The 19,547-nt window shown below is 38.5% G+C and overlaps 1 protein-coding gene across 3 annotated transcripts in view; it reads left to right on the top strand.

The window, feature by feature from the left end:
- filip1l (filamin A interacting protein 1-like) overlaps positions 1–19,408 on the top strand; it is a 133,996-nt gene extending 114,588 nt beyond the window's left edge. For all 3 annotated transcript variants that reach the window (XM_079856501.1, XM_079856502.1, XM_079856503.1), the window contains 2 exons: positions 3,614–6,395; positions 18,938–19,408. In XM_079856501.1, the coding sequence (XP_079712627.1) occupies positions 3,614–6,395; positions 18,938–19,081 (2,926 nt within the window). In that variant the 3' untranslated portion in view covers positions 19,082–19,408. The remainder of the gene's footprint in view (positions 1–3,613; positions 6,396–18,937) is intronic.
- The last annotated feature ends 139 nt before the right edge of the window (positions 19,409–19,547 follow it).

The raw sequence follows: 19,547 nt of genomic DNA on the forward strand, positions 1-19,547 counted from the left end.
GTTAGAACTGGAGATCAGTGTGTTCTGATGATGATGATGATGATGATGATGATGAACGTCCAACCTGTGGTTTCATGTAAATCCAGTCTTTATAACACTGTAAAATGCAGAAAAGCTCAGAATTGCTGCAGATGATGTTCATCAGTTTTTTTCACTGTTACATTGAGCTTCATTTCAAGCTGCATATTCAGAGTTTATAATAAATGCAGGAAAAAATGAGCAGATTTTGGAAAAGGACAAGATTATAATTGTTAGATGAACATGATCGGGTCACGCACTGTCATTAACTTCAGTCCTGTTATTAACTGGAGTTACACACCGTTATTATCCTCAGTACAGTTCCTCAACAGTGCAGGAACGAGCTCTTTCTGCTCCTCATCTCTAAACTCTGCTGTTATCTCTAGCATAGTCTCGCTGAGGAGGTTTGTGTGAAGTTTAGTCCTTTAAAGCTCGTTCAGTGTTTCTGAGGATTATAATCCCTGTGTGTTCGCCTCAGATCTGCTGCCCTCTGCTGGACACACACGGGTTTGATGATGAGTCTTCTATCCCATAATGCTTTAATTACCAGCGTTTGAGCATTCGCCGTCCGTCTCGTGTTCTGTGCAACATTCCAGGACGTTGTTGTTTTTATGTATTTTCACATATAATATCACAGAAACACACAAAATGTACAAGTCATTTAAATCTAGCCGAGTTTTTCCACGTTCTCTCAAGTCGTCTTGAGATTTCACACACCCTTATTCTTGACAACATCTAAATCCTTCTCGCAGGCTTTTCCAACTCCATATTAAACTCTTTTTTCCATGGCATAGACTTTTCCTGAGTTTTCTCTGTAAAAATATGGGCTCTCGGGAGCGAGTCCAAGTCGATCGGGCGTTCGAGGTTAAGACAGGGAAGGAGTGTTTCTCTCTAATGGAGAACTCCTGATTCCCTGAGCTGTTCCTGTGTTTCCTCATCAGATCCGTGTCCACATGAGGAACGCCGTGTCTTCGGAGATTAATGTTTAGCTTGATCACACGGTTTAATGTAGAATGTGCTTCAGTGGTCAGAAGATTGAATAAATGCGAGTCCCAGTATTTACATGATGACAGAAGACGTGTCATTACTCTTGCTGAGAATCATAGGTTGTGTCTCAATTAACATATTTCATGTAAACGCTACACTGTAAAAGTGTGCAGTTCAGTTGTGGGAAAGTAACTTGAGACTTACATCATGCCTTGATCCCATAGAGTCCTTTGTCTTGTACTGTTGCGTCCAGCCGAATTCATCATTCCTTCTTAGCATGCATGCTCACTGAATACACTGAAAATAGTACAGTAGCTTTCATCAAAACCTTTCATCACAGTTATACATGAGCAATACCCGTTCTTGTCTTAGGACAACTTTGATGAACGTTTTTGATCCACTTCAAATGTTGACCACTGCTTATGATCCAGGCTCATTTGGCATACTGTTGAGTGTGTGTACCGTGTCCCAGAATGCACTGGCTTTAATCTTGCATACTGATTAGGACAGATAAAATGTAAACTGCGATGCATTGATTGCATAAATCTATCATGCCAATAAATCACAGAGAAGTGTAGCATGAGCTTTGAGCTTCTGAGGTTATCAGATTGGTAAATAAGAAGCAAGTGTTCGAACGCATGCATTTCTCTCCTGAAGCATGTGTTTTTAGGCCAGTGATGGATGATAATAAGTGAGCGTTCGCACAATAGCGCTTCAGTCTTACGCCGTTCAACTCTTTCAGTTCCTTCTGTTAATAGCGAACCACGAATGTTTAATGAAGTCACAAAGAGACCAATGTCAGCGTAACACCACAGATATTTCCAGCATCTGTAGTGAGGACGGCCAGCTTGATGCTGTGTGAATGTTCAGCGTGTAAAATCTCATAGAATAGTATTATGCTGTCTCAAGTTAAGTCAGGCCACCTTTGTTTATACAGCGCTTTTTACAATACAGATTGACAATAATGCCTCAGATTGTGTCTGCTGTCCAGCAGATCTAGGAGAAAACCGCGTCACAGTTTATGAAGGAACTCACTGGTGCTTTGGTTCATGTTCAGTAGAACACTGCACTGTGATTATAATACTGTATTTTTAGAATCTGACTTTTATTTTCTATCGTCGTTCTGTTATTATTAAACTGATTTTCCATTGCTTTTAAGTGGCTGAAGCCACGTATGAGTGACACACACTTCCATACGCCTCGTCCCACTGACATCATCCCAGTCCACTGCTGGTTAGAGCCTCTGAAAGAGGGTTTGTTTACACAGCCAGTAATGGCCTTTGGAGGAGGGGGAATTCCTTAAAATGTAAAACCACTGAAGGAAGGTGGTGGTGTTCATGGGTGTGTTGGGGGGGATAGAGGAACCCCCTTATTAAGAGTCTTTTTCCACTTCCACTGTAGTGTAGTCAAAACACCCTCCACCGCTGCCGGCTTCAGGGAACAGGGAAGCTTTAGCCATCATGACCCTCTTTCTGCCCGACTGTAGACCTCTGAACACACACTGCCCCACTTTTAGTCGACTGGACTTTACTTACAATCATGGCTTGACATTAACACCCGTCAACCCGCCAAATGCGTGTGTATTTCAGCGGTGGCGTGTAGCGCAGTCACTCCTACTAGCCACTTTGGCGGGTTGAATTTTATATAATATACATTTTTCAGTTGTAGTCTTTTAAAAAGTCATCTGAAGTAATACACTAAATGCAATGTAGTGTTGTCAAAAATCCCTAACCCTAACCCTACACACAATATCAGCTGCACGTTCTCGTTCTCGTTCTCGCATCTTACATACAAACCCACGTCCCTTTACTCACTCGTTTCATTTGTTCTGGGTGAATATTGTTGGTGTTACAGGGCTTGAATTTCGGCGAGAGATTTCGCATATTGAGCATAATTTTACTCATTCCCGCAGATTTTGTGCTCACACCCAAAGTGTGCACACATAAAGACAAGTATTGGCATTATAAAACAGCATAATGGGTCAGTGTGTCAGGTCTTAAAGTGACAGCAGCCTAATACACCGGCTGACAAATTATGAGATAATATTAAAAATATCTATATGGCAGTTTTTCTCTCATGGTATCGATGTCAAAATTGTGGCCAGTGAAAATGCTGAGTGGCTAGTAACTTTGGAAAACCACAAGCCACAGTGCCTGGTAAGCAAAAAAAATTATGTCAAGCCCTGCTTAAAATTATACCTCTATATATCCTCAAATGGAATGAACAAACATGGACACAGAGGTTCCCAGTTGAATACCAGTTGAGTTAACTTTCACATTAGGCTTATGTGTTTCTATATCTATGTCGATGTCACCGACAGACGGCAACAGAATCTTTGTCAGGTTTTGTCAGATCAGTCTGTTACTCTGTTGGCGTCTGTTAGCATTGAACTTGGTTTCGCCGATTGATCATGTTCAAATATAATTTATTGGGTCATGGAACGTCTGAGAAATTACGTACTGTAATCTGGTGATTATCCGTGTTGGTCGTGCAGTGTGAATCAACCTTTACAACAATAAATGTTTAAAATTATATGTTTAAAAAAAACAAAAACATTTCTGAACGACTCATCTTAACAATCTTTTCATATTTTCTTCTCTGTTGCCAGATTGAAACTGCTCATTGATCAGGAAAAGACATACCAGGAGAGAAAGGAAGAAGAGAACACAAAGAAAGTCACAAGTCTAAAGGACGAACTAACCAAGCTAAAGTCCTTCGCTCTCCTGGTGGTTGACGAGCAGCAGCGTCTCACAGAACAGCTGACCCAACAAACCACCAAAGTCCAGGAGCTCCAGAACACGGTCACGCACGCCCAAGACGAGCTGAGCTCCGCCCAGACCCGTTTGCAAGAAGAGGAGGATAAAGTGCACCGCTTGGAAGAGGAGTTACGCAACCAGGCCTGCCATTTCCACCAAGAGCAGGACGCCATGACTGCCAAACTGACCAATGAAGATGCCCAGAACCGACAGCTACGCCAAAAGCTCTCCGCTCTCAGCCGACAGTTAGACGAGCTCGAAGAAACCAACAAGACCCTCCATAGAGCAGAGGAGGAACTGCAGGAGATCCGGGATAAGATCAGCCGAGGGGAGTGTGGGAACTCCAGCCTCGTGGCGGAGGTGGAGGAGTTGAGGAAACGAGTGCTTGAAATGGAAGGGAAAGATGAGGAGTTGATCAAGATGGAGGATATGTGCAGGGATCTCCACCGAAAGCTGGAGAAGGAGTCGAGCCAGAGCTGTGGCTTAAAGGTGGAGGTGGACAAGCTGAATCACAGAATCATGGAGCTGGAGAAACTAGAGGACGCCTTTGGGAAGAGCAAGCAGGAGTGCAGTTCACTGAAAAGCAACCTGGAGAAAGAGCGAACCATGACTAAACACATGTCCAATGAACTTGATGTGCTGAGAGTCAGAATCAAAGAGCTTGAGGCTACCGAAGTTCATATGGAGAAGATGGAGTTGACACTGAAAGAGGATCTGACAAAATTGAAGACACTGACCGTCATGCTGGTGGATGAGAGAAAGGCCATGGCCGAAAAGTTAAAGCTGATGGAGGACAAAGTGCAAAACAGCACTGGGAAACTTCAGGCAGAACAAGACAAAGTCAACACCGTCACTGAGAAACTGATCGAAGAGAGCAAGAAAGCTCTTCGCTCGAAGGCCGAACTGGAGGAGAAGATGTGTGTTGCCACTCGGGAGAGGGATGAGCTCAAAGCTAAGCTGAAAGCGGAAGAAGAGAAAAACGGTGATCTTCAGTCTAAAGTCAGCATGATGAAAAAGAGGCTTCAATCATTGGAAGCAGTGGAAAGAGAGTTATTGAGGAGCAAATCCAAAGAGGAGCACTCGAAGAGCCCTGGTCCTTACCGCTACCAACAGGAGGACAACAAAGTGAAAGATTTGACCCAGGAAGTGGAACGCCTCAGGAGGAAGTTAAAGGAGATGAAGGTGGTTGAGGGTGACCTTTTGAAGACTGAAGATGAGTTTGAATCCCTGGAGAAGAGATACTCCAATGAGCAGGAGCGAGCAAAAGCCCTGATGGAGGAACTGGAGATGTCCAGGAACGAACTGTCCAAGTACCAGTTGGCTGAGAAAGAGGAGTCCAACCAAGAGCACATCTTATACAAGCGTCTGAAAGAGGAAGAGGTCAAATCTAGTCACCTCACTAGAGAGGTAGAAGCCCTGAAAGAGAAGATCCACGAGTACATGGGCACAGAGGAATCCATCTGCCGCTATAAAACAGACCACACGACCCTACAGAGAAAACTCACCCAGCAAGAGGTCAGGAATAAAGAGCTGGCCAGAGAGATGGAGAGTCTTACGCGAGAACTGGAGAGATACCGGCGCTTCAGCAAGAGCTTACGACCGGGAATGAACGGAAGACGTTTCTCAGATCTACAAGTCTCCACAAAGGAGGTCCAAACGGACCCAACGGACACCCTATCCCCGAATTACAGGAATCTGGCACCGCTGGAACGTGCCCTGGTCAACGGCAAGCTCTACGTGGAGAGCGATCCAGAGGACGAGGACAATTACAATGAGATCAACCTCACAAAATGCACTCCGTCGCTCATGAACAATGTCAACAACCTTAACAACAACATGAGAAGAGTAAGAGGCCCTTTCCTTAAGACTAGAGAAAGTCAGCACTCAATGAATGGCAAGATGCAACCGAGGCAGAACGGGAATCACGTTCAGCAGGGGGACGTGGTCCTCACACACAGTCCTGGGCAACCTCTCCACATCAAAGTGACCCCTGATCTCGGACACAACACAGCAACTCTTGAGATCACGAGTCCTACGACTGAAAGCGCCCAGTCCTTTACAAGCACGGCGGTCATCCCGACAAGTGGAGCTCCAAAACAGCGGATCACAATCCTCCAGAACTCCTCGATCTCACCCTCCAATAAGCCCAAGGGTTCTCCTCCTCCTCTTCCGGAGAGTCCCGGCACACCGGATCGATCCCTGTCTCCGCTCACCATGCCAGCCTATTCCCAAACTCTATCTCCCGAGTCCTGCGGATCGCTGACCCCGGAACGGGCCATGTCACCCATTCAGATCGTGTCCGTAACCACTGGATCCCCTGACCCGGGAGAGTTCGCCGGATCTAATCCCGTATTCCGCGTGAGCCCGGAAAGGCAGAACAGCTGGCAACTACAGAGGTCCAACAGCTCAGGTCCAAACGTCATTACCACTGATGACAACAAAATCCATATTCACTTAGGGAGCCCCTACATTCAAGCCGTGAACACCTCAGGCAAACCCGTCAGCCCCTATTACTCCATCGGGCCGGAGCAAAGGATCCCAGTGCTGTCCAACGCCAAAGCCAACAACAAAATCACAAGCAGCATCGTGATAAAACCCACATCCAGTCCCATCTCACGGCCCTCACAAATTACAGTAAGTAATATCTGTGACTGACCCGAACCGGCTAGTGTTTGATTAGTGACTGTAGAAGAGTGTGTCCCTTGATCATCCGTCGACCACTGACCCCAGACCCCGTCATCTACTGCTCCTACAATCCCTCAAATCCGGTGTTCTTGACTGCAATAACTTAGTTCCTTTTGTTGGTTTGGTTTGGTTTGTTTGATTTGTTTGTTTCTAATAATGTGATGTTTATGTGCATGATATGTAAAACGAAAGCAGAGAAAACCACACATAACGAGAACACGAGCACTAGTGCTTTTTCACTTCACTTTTTCACAGGTTAAGTGCACTTACTGTTTTTGCTAGACAGCAAATTATCCTGTACCATTAAAGTTCACTGATTGATGTACAATCGCAATTTTTGGTTTGTTTTTCATTTTCCTCTTACATTTTATGTTGGGTTTCTGTTAATAATTAAGGTAACACTTTACAATAAGTTTCTTTAGTTAACATGTACTAAGAATGAACAAGACTTCTACAGCATTTATTAATATTAATTTCAACATTTACTAATACATTATTAAAATCAAATGTTGTATTGAACTAACATGAACAAACAATGAACAGCTGTATTTTTATTAACTAACATTAACAAAGATTAATAAATACTGTAACAAATGTATTGCTCATTGTTAGTTCATGTTAGTTAATAAATTAACTAATGTTAACTAATGAACCTTATTGTAAAGTGTTACCATAATTAAAATTAGAATGTTAACAATAGATTCATTTACTATTATTTTACGTATTTGATGCCTTCTGATGAGGAACACATGCACACATTCATCATGTAATATTGCATGATTTCATTTATCAGATGCTCTTTATCAGACAACATTAAACCATTAATAAGACATTTAGGGCCAGATTTACTAAACAGGGCAAAGCGCGATGGGAGTGTAAAGTTCTGCGATGATCTACTGACGACACAAATTAAAGAACTGGATCATTTCCATAATGACCAACACAATCTACCAAGAGCAGCGCAGATTAGCGTCTGGTTTAAGATGTGCTTTTTTGGGCGGTTAATAATGGCGCAAATCCCAGTAAACTGACGAGTGCAAACCTTAGTAAAACACCTTGCGTGATTCATTTAAATACTCTCATAAATACTGCGTCTGAAAGGGAAACTCCCACAAATGCATATGCAGTAATATCAGCCGCAGAAATAACCCTGTCCTCGCCTTTTCAGCGCTAATGTTTCACTGCGTGTCTTTGGTAAATCATGACTGTAGTTTAACGCGTAAAGAGGGTTTGCGCTGGAGAAACTGTGGGCTCCATCTCGCACCCAGCGCAATTGACTTTGTACACGACGCATATATCCTTCCTATTCTGCTCCCGACGCACAGCGGACTCTTCCCTCCACAGATGCACGTCGGTAAATTAGGGAATGAACTTGTGCTCCCGGGGGCGTGTTCCGGCGCAAACGTTCCCTGGTGCTATTTTGCAGTTTCAGAAAACAATTCCGCCACTGACCAGGAGAAACCTCGTCTAACGTCAGTGGCGCGTTCAGATGCTATTTTAAGGGCGCATGCTTGGCCATAATGTAGCGTGAGCACAACGCACACACACTTTACTTCTCTCATCTACACAGACGCAGCAGTTCTCATTTTTGCAAACAATACATAATTTACAAGGAAAAATATTCCACATGAGGGAAATCATTGTGGTGTCCATGAAGATGTGAAAAATAGCTTACACATTTACCTAAATTATCATACGCCTGTTTAACTGAAGCTAATCTGGGTGTGTTTCTCCATCCCCAATGTCACTTCTCTGTGTTTTACGGCCCTGATGAGAACGTCGGTCTCCTCGGCTGTGAACCGCTCCTGGCAAATCCGCCGTTATAATAGCAATCCGCCATGGAACAAGCGCGCCTGCTCTTAAAGGGAATGTGAGATGTCGCTCTGATTGGTTTATTTCACGTTACGCCCAAACCACACCTATGAGTAATGAAGCTACTTCAGACCAACACATTCTAGATTTGCGTCGGGCGCAAGTGTCATTTATCCCGCCGGTATAATAGCAACAGCGCCCGAGACCCGCCCACAAAGTTACTTGCGTTTCGCGTTTGATACTTGCGTTTCAGATCGTTAAAATCTGGCCCCGATAGTAAATCTGGCCCATAGTATTACATTTAGAAAGTAAATAATACCTCTGATGAGTGAGAAAATGAGCTTGAGAAGGTCTGCATGAGTTGAGTGGATTGTCTGGCCGGTCCACCGCCATCATTCGCTCTCACTGAGGGAATCTACAGTCTTCTGCAGTGATATCATGGAAAAGTCTGACCGTCTGCATGGTCTTTTGCTGCCGCATGAGATTCGACTCCGAGGAAAAACAGCATTAAAGCTCTGCAGTGTGTAGAACGCTAAAGCATTAACTTGATGAGTTTGCATGCACTGGTCAAAAAAGTTTTGGCAGAAGTATTTTGAAACTAAATATCTGTTAAATATCGGACTGGTACATTACAGCATGCTATGTGTTCTTTTTAATGAATCGGCTCACACATGAGGACTATATCAAGCGTTAAATTGATTCAGGCTGGAATCTGTGCCGTCTGGAGTGTGTATCCTCTGCTAGTCTGGCTAAACACACTTCTGTTCATGAAGGGCTCGAGAACAGCTGTGATCATGAACCGAGACGATGTCTCATCAGCCCTGTTAGTGAATCACACACACACACACACACTCATTCAGCTCGAATCCATGATGCTGAGAAACACAAATGAGACGATGCATGATCATCTTCATTTGATTTGATAATTCAACACTGCAAAACATAATTTTTCTTACTGGTCTTGTTTTCCAAAACATCTAAACATCCTTAAAACAAGATGTACTTCAGCAAAATGAAGCAGAGAAATCTAACAAGCTTTTTTTCTCTTGCTTTAAGCATAATCTTCACAAAATTTCTCTGAAATCTAGACGTAAATGCGTGTTATTTTGCTTCTCCGGTAAAAGTATCTTGGTAAGAATAAGGTTTTTTGCAGTGAGGTTATGGCTGATATAGTGCATTTATACACCAGATACACACGATTACACTGCAAAACATGACGTTCCTCCTCAGTGTTTCGGTCTCGTTTTCCAGAACAAACATCTAAACATTCTTAAATCAAGATACATTTACTGGAGATGTTTTCTAACAAATGTATCAAAATGAAGTGAGTTTGTGCTTAAAACGAAAACAAATATCTGTCAATTTAGTCAGAAAAATAAACTTAATTCAAAAGGAAAACAAGATTATTTTTCTGACATTTGACAGATTTTTGTTCTTGTTTTAAATCACAAACTCACTTCATTTCGATAGATTTGTCAGAAAACGCCTGATTTAAGAATGTTTAGATGTTTGTTCTGAAAAACAGGACAGAAACACTGGAGAAGAACATCATTATTTGCTGTGAAACCTGTGAAAAAAAAACAGTTAAACATCTGAAACGGTGGTTTAGCAGTTCTTAAGCCGGTTTAGCCGCTCTTTAAGCATCAAACCTGATGTCCAGCTCAGATCAGATCTGCTCAGTAAAGAAACTTGAGTGAAGGAAAGTGTTAAACACTAAAACTGAGTTCCTCAGCAGAAGAACGCGAGTGTTCAGAGGCGGGTCTGAGGCCCAAACAAAAACCTTGTTTAGTTTCCATGGTGACAGTGGAGAGAGACGCGGGAGGACACGTTTAATTAGCGCTCATTACGTGATTCTCGGACTCCAGCCGTGTGTGTTTCTGCTGTTACTCGAGCCCAACACAGCCTGACCCACATATCTACATTTCTCATGTCTGACGTAAACCTGCAGGCTTTGGTTTGGTTTCGGAGAGCTCAGTTAGAGACTTCACACACACTTTACATGCACAGCTTTTGTTTCAGTCGAACTGAATTAATTCTGATTGATGAATCTGAATGTAGTGTTTACATGAACACTAAACATGTGATCGGGTTGATGTGTGTGTTTATATGTCACAAGCTTCAAATCAGAATAGATGTTTTTGACATGCGCTCACTGCACAAATATACAGAGTTTCCTGATGTCTGCGCATAATAACTATTCTCCTACAGTTCTTTATTTGTTTTAAACAGCAGACTTAATATTTATGCATTTCTGGTCATAATTTGGAGATGATGATATGAGCCGTTGTGCCGCTGCTAATATTGATCACACAGTAAAAATGCCCAAAGCCAGTGGTGTGTGGTTGAGAGTCTGAAGCAGCGCTGGAGGACCGTCGTCCTGCTCCACTCCACACACACAGAAGAAGAGGATTATAGGAGGCCGAGACACTCGTTTATACCACACTTTATTCAGCCGGAGAACAGCTCGTTAAGCGCGCCACACGTCATTACGCTATTTCTACGTCATTACGCTATTTCTACGTCATTACACTATTTCTACGTCATTACACTATTTCTACATCATTACGCTATTTCTATACGTCATTACGCTATTTCTACGTCATTACGCTACTACGTCATTTCTTCATCATTATGCTATTTCTTCATCAGTACGCTATTTCTACGTCATTACGCTATTTCTACGTCATTACACTATTTCTACGTCATTACGCTATTTCTACATCATTACGCTACTACGTCATTTCTTCATCATTATGCTATTTCTTCATCATTACGTTATTTCTACGTCATTACGCTATTTCTACGTCATTACGCTATTACGTCATTTCTTCATCATTACGCTTTTTCTTCATTATGTTATTTCTTCATCATTACGTCATTTCTTCATCATTACGCTATTTCTACGTCATTACGCTATTTCTACGTCATTACGCTATTTCTACGTCATTACGATATTTCTACATCATTACACTATTTCTACGTCATTACGCTATTTCTACATCATTACACTATTTCTACGTCATTACGCTACTACGTCATTTCTTCATCATTACGCTATTTCTTCATCATTACGTTATTTCTACGTCATTACGCTATTTCTACATCATTACGCTACTACGTCATTTCTTCATCATTACGCTTTTTCTTCATCATTACGCTATTTCTACGTCATTACGCTATTTCTACATCATTCCGCTACTATGTCATTTCTTCATCATTACGCTATTTCTACGTCATTACGCTATTTCTACACGTCATTACGCTATTTCCACATCATTACGCTACTACGTCATTTCTTCATCATTACGCTATTTCTACGTCATTACGCTATTTCTACACAATTACGTTATTTCTACGTCATTACGCTATTTTTACATCAGTACACTATTTCTACGTCATTACGCTATTTCTACGTCATTACGCTACTACGTCATTTCTTCATCATTACGCTTTTTCTTCATCATTGCACTATTTCTACGTCATTACGCTATTTCTACATCATTACGTTATTTCTACGTCATTACGCTATTTCTTCATCATTACGTTATTTCTACGTCATTACGCTATTTCTACATCATTACGCTACTACGTCATTTCTTCATCATTACGCTTTTTCTTCATCATTGCGCTATTTCTACGTCATTACGCTATTTCTACATCATTCCGCTACTACGTCATTTCTTCATCATTACGCTATTTCTACGTCATTACGCTATTTCTACACGTCATTACGCTATTTCTACATCATTACGCTACTACGTCATTTCTTCATCATTACGCTATTTCTATGTCATTGCGCTATTTCTACGTCATTACGCTATTTCTACGTCATTATGCTATTTCTACATCATTACGCTACTACGTCATTTCTTCATCATTACGCTTTTTCTTCATCATTGCGCTATTTCTACGTCATTACGCTATTTCTACATCATTCCGCTACTACGTCATTTCTTCATCATTACGCTATTTCTACGTCATTACGCTATTTCTACACGTCATTACGCTATTTCTACATCATTACGCTACTACGTCATTTCTTCATCATTACGCTATTTCTATGTCATTGCGCTATTTCTACGTCATTACGCTACTACGTCATTTCTTCATCATTACGCTATTTCTTCATCATTACGTTATTTCTACGTCATTACGCTATTTCTACATCATTACGCTACTACGTCATTTCTTCATCATTACGCTTTTTCTTCATCATTACGCTATTTCTACATCATTACGCTATTTCTACATCATTCCGCTACTACGTCATTTCTTTATCATTACGCTATTTCTACGTCATTACACTATTTCTACGTCATTACGCTATTTCTACACGTCATTACGCTATTTCTACATCATTACGCTACTACGTCATTTCTTCATCATTACGCTATTTCTATGTCATTACGCTATTTCTACATCATTACGTTATTTCTACATCATTACGCTATTTTTACATCAGTACACTATTTCTACATCAGTACGCTATTTCTACATCATTACGTTATTTCTACCTCATTACACTATTTCTACGTCGTTACGCTATTTCTACATCATTACGCTATTTCTACGTCATTTCTTCATCATTACGCTATTTCTTCATCATTACGTTATTTCTACGTCATTACGCTATTTCTACATCATTCCTCTACTACGTCATTTCTTCATCATTACGCTATTTCTACGTCATTACGCTATTTCTACACGTCATTACGCTATTTCTACATCATTACGCTACTACGTCATTTCTTCATCATTACGCTATTTCTACGTCATTACGCTATTTCTACATCATTACGTTATTTCTACGTCATTACGCTATTTTTACATCAGTACACTATTTCTACATCATTACGCTATTTCTACATCAGTATGCTATTTCTACATCATTACGCTATTTCTACATCATTACATTATTTCTACATCAGTACGCTATTTCTACATCATTACACTATTTCTACATCAGTACGCTATTTCTACATTATTACGCTATTTCTACATCATTACGCTATTTCTACATCATTACGCTATTTCTACATCATTACCCTATTTCTACATCATTACGCTATTTCTACATCATTATGCTATTTCTACATTATTTCACTATTTCTATGTCATTACGCTATTTCTACATCATTATGCTATTTCTCCATTATTTCACTATTTCTACAACATTACATTATTTCTACATCATTACACTATTTCTACATCAGTACGCTATTTCTACATTATTACGCTATTTCTACATCATTACCCTATTTCTACGTCAGTACGCTATTTCTACATCATTACGCTATTTCTACATCATTATGCTATTTCTACATTATTTCACTATTTCTATGTCATTACACTATTTCTACATCATTACGCTATTTCTACATCATTACATTATTTCTACATCAGTACGCTATTTCTACATTATTACGCTATTTCTACGTCATTACGCTATTTCTACATCATTACATTATTTCTACATCAGTACGCTATTTCTACATCATTACATTATTTCTACATCATTACATTATTTCTACATCAGTACGCTATTTCTACATCATTACATTATTTCTACATCAGTACGCTATTTCTACATCATTACACTATTTCTACATCAGTACGCTATTTCTACATTATTACGCTATTTCTACATCATTACGCTATTTCTACATCATTACGCTATTTCTACATCATTATGCTATTTCTACATTATTTCACTATTTCTATGTCATTACGCTATTTCTACATCATTATGCTATTTCTACATTATTTCACTATTTCTACAACATTACATTATTTCTACATCATTACACTATTTCTACATCAGTACGCTATTTCTACATTATTACGCTATTTCTACATCATTACCCTATTTCTACGTCAGTACGCTATTTCTACATCATTACGCTATTTCTACATCATTATGCTATTTCTACATTATTTCACTATTTCTATGTCATTACACTATTTCTACATCATTACGCTCTTTCTACATCATTACATTATTTCTACATCATTACACTATTTCTACATCAGTACGCTATTTCTACATTATTACGCTATTTCTACGTCATTACGCTATTTCTACATCATTACATTATTTCTACATCAGTACGCTATTTCTACATCATTACATTATTTCTACATCATTACATTATTTCTACATCAGTACGCTATTTCTACATCATTACATTATTTCTACATCAGTACGCTATTTCTACATTATTACGCTATTTCTACATCATTACGCTATTTCTACATCAGTATGCTATTTCTACATCATTACGCTATTTCTACATCATTACGCTATTTCTACATCATTACATTATTTCTACATCAGTACGCTATTTCTACATCATTACACTATTTCTACATCAGTACGCTATTTCTACATTATTACGCTATTTCTACATCATTACGCTATTTCTACATCATTACGCTATTTCTACATCATTACCCTATTTCTACGTCAGTACGCTATTTCTACATCATTACGCTATTTCTACATCATTATGCTATTTCTACATTATTTCACTATTTCTATGTCATTACGCTATTTCTACATCATTATGCTATTTCTATATTATTTTACTATTTCTACATCATTACATTATTTCTACATCATTACACTATTTCTACATCAGTACGCTATTTCTACATTATTACGCTATTTCTACATCATTACCCTATTTCTACGTCATTACCCTATTTCTACGTCAGTACGCTATTTCTACATCATTACGCTATTTCTACATCATTATGCTATTTCTACATTATTTCACTATTTCTATGTCATTACGCTATTTCTACATCATTATGCTATTTCTATATTATTTTACTATTTCTACATCATTACATTATTTCTACATCATTACATTATTTCTACATCAGTACGCTATTTCTACATCATTACGCTATTTCTACATCATTATGCTATTTCTACATTATTTCACTATTTCTGTCATTACACTATTTCTACATCAGTACGCTATTTCTACATTATTACGCTATTTCTACATCATTACGCTATTTCTACATCATTACCCTATTTCTACGTCAGTACGCTATTTCTACATCATTACGCTATTTCTACATCATTATGCTATTTCTACATTATTTCACTATTTCTATGTCATTACGCTATTTCTACATCATTATGCTATTTCTATATTATTTTACTATTTCTACATCATTACATTATTTCTACATCATTACATTATTTCTACATCAGTACGCTATTTCTACATCATTACGCTATTTCTACATCATTATGCTATTTCTACATTATTTCACTATTTCTGTCATTACACTATTTCTACATCATTACGCTATTTCTACATCATTACATTATTTCTACATCATTACACTATTTCTACATCAGTACGCTATTTCTACATTATTACGCTATTTCTACGTCATTACGCTATTTCTACATCATTACATTATTTCTACATCAGTACGCTATTTCTACATCATTGCATTATTTCTACATCATTACATTATTTCTACATCAGTACGCTATTTCTACATCATTACATTATTTCTACATCAGTACGCTATTTCTCCATCATTACATTATTTCTACATCAGTACGCTATTTCTACATCATTACACTATTTCTACATCAGTACGCTATTTCTACATTATTACGCTATTTCTACATCATTACGCTATTTCTACATCAGTATGCTATTTCTACATCATTACGCTATTTCTACATCATTATTACCCTATTTCTACGTCAGTACGCTATTTCTACATCATTACGCTATTTCTACATTATTACGCTATTTCTACATCATTACATTATTTCTACATCAGTACGCTATTTCTACATCATTACATTATTTCTACATCATTACATTATTTCTACATCAGTACGCTATTTCTACATCATTACACTATTTCTACATCAGTACGCTATTTCTACATTATTACGCTATTTCTACATCATTACGCTATTTCTACATCATTACGCTATTTCTACATCATTACACTATTTCTACATCATTACCCTATTTCTACGTCAGTACGCTATTTCTGTTATTACGCTATTTCTACGTCAGTACGCTATTTCTACATCATTATGCTATTTCTACATTATTTCACTATTTCTACGTCATTACGCTATTTCTACATCATTACGCTATTTCTACATCATTACACTATTTCTACATTATTACACTATTTCTACATCATTACACTATTTCTACATCATTACACTATTTCTACATTATTACACTATTTCTATCATTACGCTATTTCTACATTATTACACTATTTCTACATTATTACACTATTTCTACATTATTACGCTATTTCCACGTCATTACGCTATTTCTACATCATTACACTATTTCTACATCATTACCCTATTTCTACATCATTACGCTATTTCTACATCATTACACTATTTCTACATCATTACCCTATTTCTACGTCAGTACGCTATTTCTACATCATTACACTATTTCTACATCATTACCCTATTTCTACATCATTACGCTATTTCTACATCATTACACTATTTCTACATCATTACCCTATTTCTACGTCAGTACGCTATTTCTACATCATTATGCTATTTCTACATCATTATGCTATTTCTACATTATTTCACTATTTCTATGTCATTACGCTATTTCTACATCATTATGCTATTTCTACATTATTTCACTATTTCTACGTCAGTACGCTATTTCTACATCATTACGCTATTTCTACATCATTACACTATTTCTACATTATTACACTATTTCTACATTATTACACTATTTCTACATCATTACACTATTTCTACATCATTACACTATTTCTATCATTACGCTATTTCTACATCATTACACTATTTCTACATTATTTCACTATTTCTAAGTCATTACGCTATTTCTACATCATTAGGCTATTTCTAAGTCATTACGCTATTTCTACGTCATCGCACGTGCGCAGTCCTTTCAGTTTCGGTTTTCAATCCGATCAAGTGTTTACATGTTCTCTCGATCGGATTAGAAAAGGACTAAACACTCCTTTCAATCCGATCAAAATTTCATTGGGATCGAGCTCAATCAGATTCAGTGCGATTGAGCCGTCAGTCCCATTGCTAACGGATTATTTGGTTGCATGTAAACGTAGCCTGAAACTGATTCTGGATCGAGTGTGAGGCCTGATTATTCCTGGACTCTCTGGAAGAGCGATTGTGCTGATTGTGCAGGAATGAGATCCATCACACAAACCTCACAGATGACTGATGAAACACACACACACACACACACACACACAATCACGCACACACACTCTCTCTCTCTCTCTCTCTCTCTCTCTCTCTCTCTCTCTCTTAAACATTAGAAAACATCTCACACACATGCATCATTCTCCCTTCACAGTGTGTGTTCGATGTTCTCTGCTATAACTGTTTTTTCTTTATGGAGGAAAAAATGAAATGACAAGCTAACCATTTCCCTGCTAAGACAGAAAGGCATGAGGTGTGTGTGGTTGTGTGTGTGTGTGATTGACAGCGCCATCTTCTGGTCATCTCAAGACATCACACATCTGTATAATCTCTCATTTCCAGAACAACAAAAACACCTTCTAAAGGTCCGTTCACACCAAGAACGATAACTATAATGAGAACTATATTAGTGTCACACCAGCGCACAATATTGTTTTGTTTATTGTTTACTGTCACTTTAAATGCTCGAGGATGGATTCTGATTGGCTGTCAGTGTTTTTATTGTTCATCGGCTGGATGCATCGAAGTGATTCCAACGATATTGTTTCTCTGTGCCGTTATTGTTATAGTTGTGGTGTGAACGTTTAGAGCTATATCTTTATGAATGGGCCTTAAGGATGGTTTGCTAATGTTCCTATTAAATTATGAAAACTCAATTTCTAAATAAATATACATAAAACATTTATGCTTATGTGATTGTTAAAAAAAACAATCCATTTTATAATTCTGGGAATGTTACTTCTGAATGTTCTCTGAATGTTCTGAAACAAGCAGTAACATTTAAAAATGTTAGACATACGTTTCAGAAAACAGTTCCATGAACAATGTTTGGTAACACTTTATTTTACAGTGTCCTTGTTACATGTACTTACCATAGTAATAACAGTAAATTATGCATAATTACATGCAACTAACCCTCAACCAAACCCTAATCCTACCCTAACCCTATAGTAGGTACATGTAGTTGCTTAATATTACTCAGAACTTAAATATATTATTACACTGTAACGCAATGTTTTTGTGTTTATGTTTTGAGAACATTATTAAAGACCAGATAACTGAAGGAACGTTTGTTCATAGCTCAGCACATCTACTACTTTTATTTTATTTTAGTTTTTATCCAAGTCTCTAAATTCTGACCGAACTGTTTCAAGGTTTGCGTTCTCGAGCTCCGAACACTGCTGTCGTGTAATTGAACGGCCGGAACACATTAAAAGTTTCTGTTTTCTGTGAGAACGGTGTGTGTGAGCGGCCCCTAAGTTAATAACTAATGATCTTTACAACGGAAGTCAATCGATCAAAACTAACTTTATCTGGACAGTAACTTTATTCTAGATCTGCTGTAAAGCCTAAACACTCTCTGTTACTGTAATCTCCTGTTGTCACTGTAAAGCTGCTGTGGAACAGTCGATATTGTTGAAGTGCTGTATAAATGACTTGACTCTCTGTTTCTCAGATGCCTCTGGAATCATTCCGGCGTCCTGGACCGACCAGGATTCCCAAACCCAAAGGATCGGCCAACGCCCAAACCCCACTGAACCCTGGGAAATGCATGTCTAATAACAACCTCAACATGATGAACCAACCTGCCAAATCATGAGTGACACGACCGAGAGGAAGGATGTTTCATATTTATCGTCTTTCATTTTAGTTGATCACTTTTGGTGCTGTAACGAGACTTCTTATCATATTCAGAAGTAGAGAGAAGACACTGTGATAAACTCATCCTGACCATCGCTAATCTTTCACTTTATGGTGCTTCACCTTGCTCTTTTCTGTTTTTCTTTTGACAAAACTCAATTATTGTATTTATCAAGTTGGTAGTAATCGCTGTTACGGTTTTGATTCCGTCAATGTGTAGATGCACTTGGCATATATGAAGTATTTTTGATGTCTGGATGTTAATAAAGACTTTTTATATCTTGCACATCAGATTAAGTCACAATTATTGATTGGTTGTGATTATTACACTATTCTAAATCAAATACTCACACAGTCTGGTCGATCCAGAGTTTCTACAGCACAACGCTGACTTCCAGCCAATCAGAATCGAGCCTCTCCACAGT

Source organism: Squalius cephalus, assembly GCF_949319135.1.
Source record: "Squalius cephalus genome assembly, chromosome: 22".
NCBI classification, from domain to species: Eukaryota; Metazoa; Chordata; class Actinopteri; order Cypriniformes; family Leuciscidae; genus Squalius; species Squalius cephalus.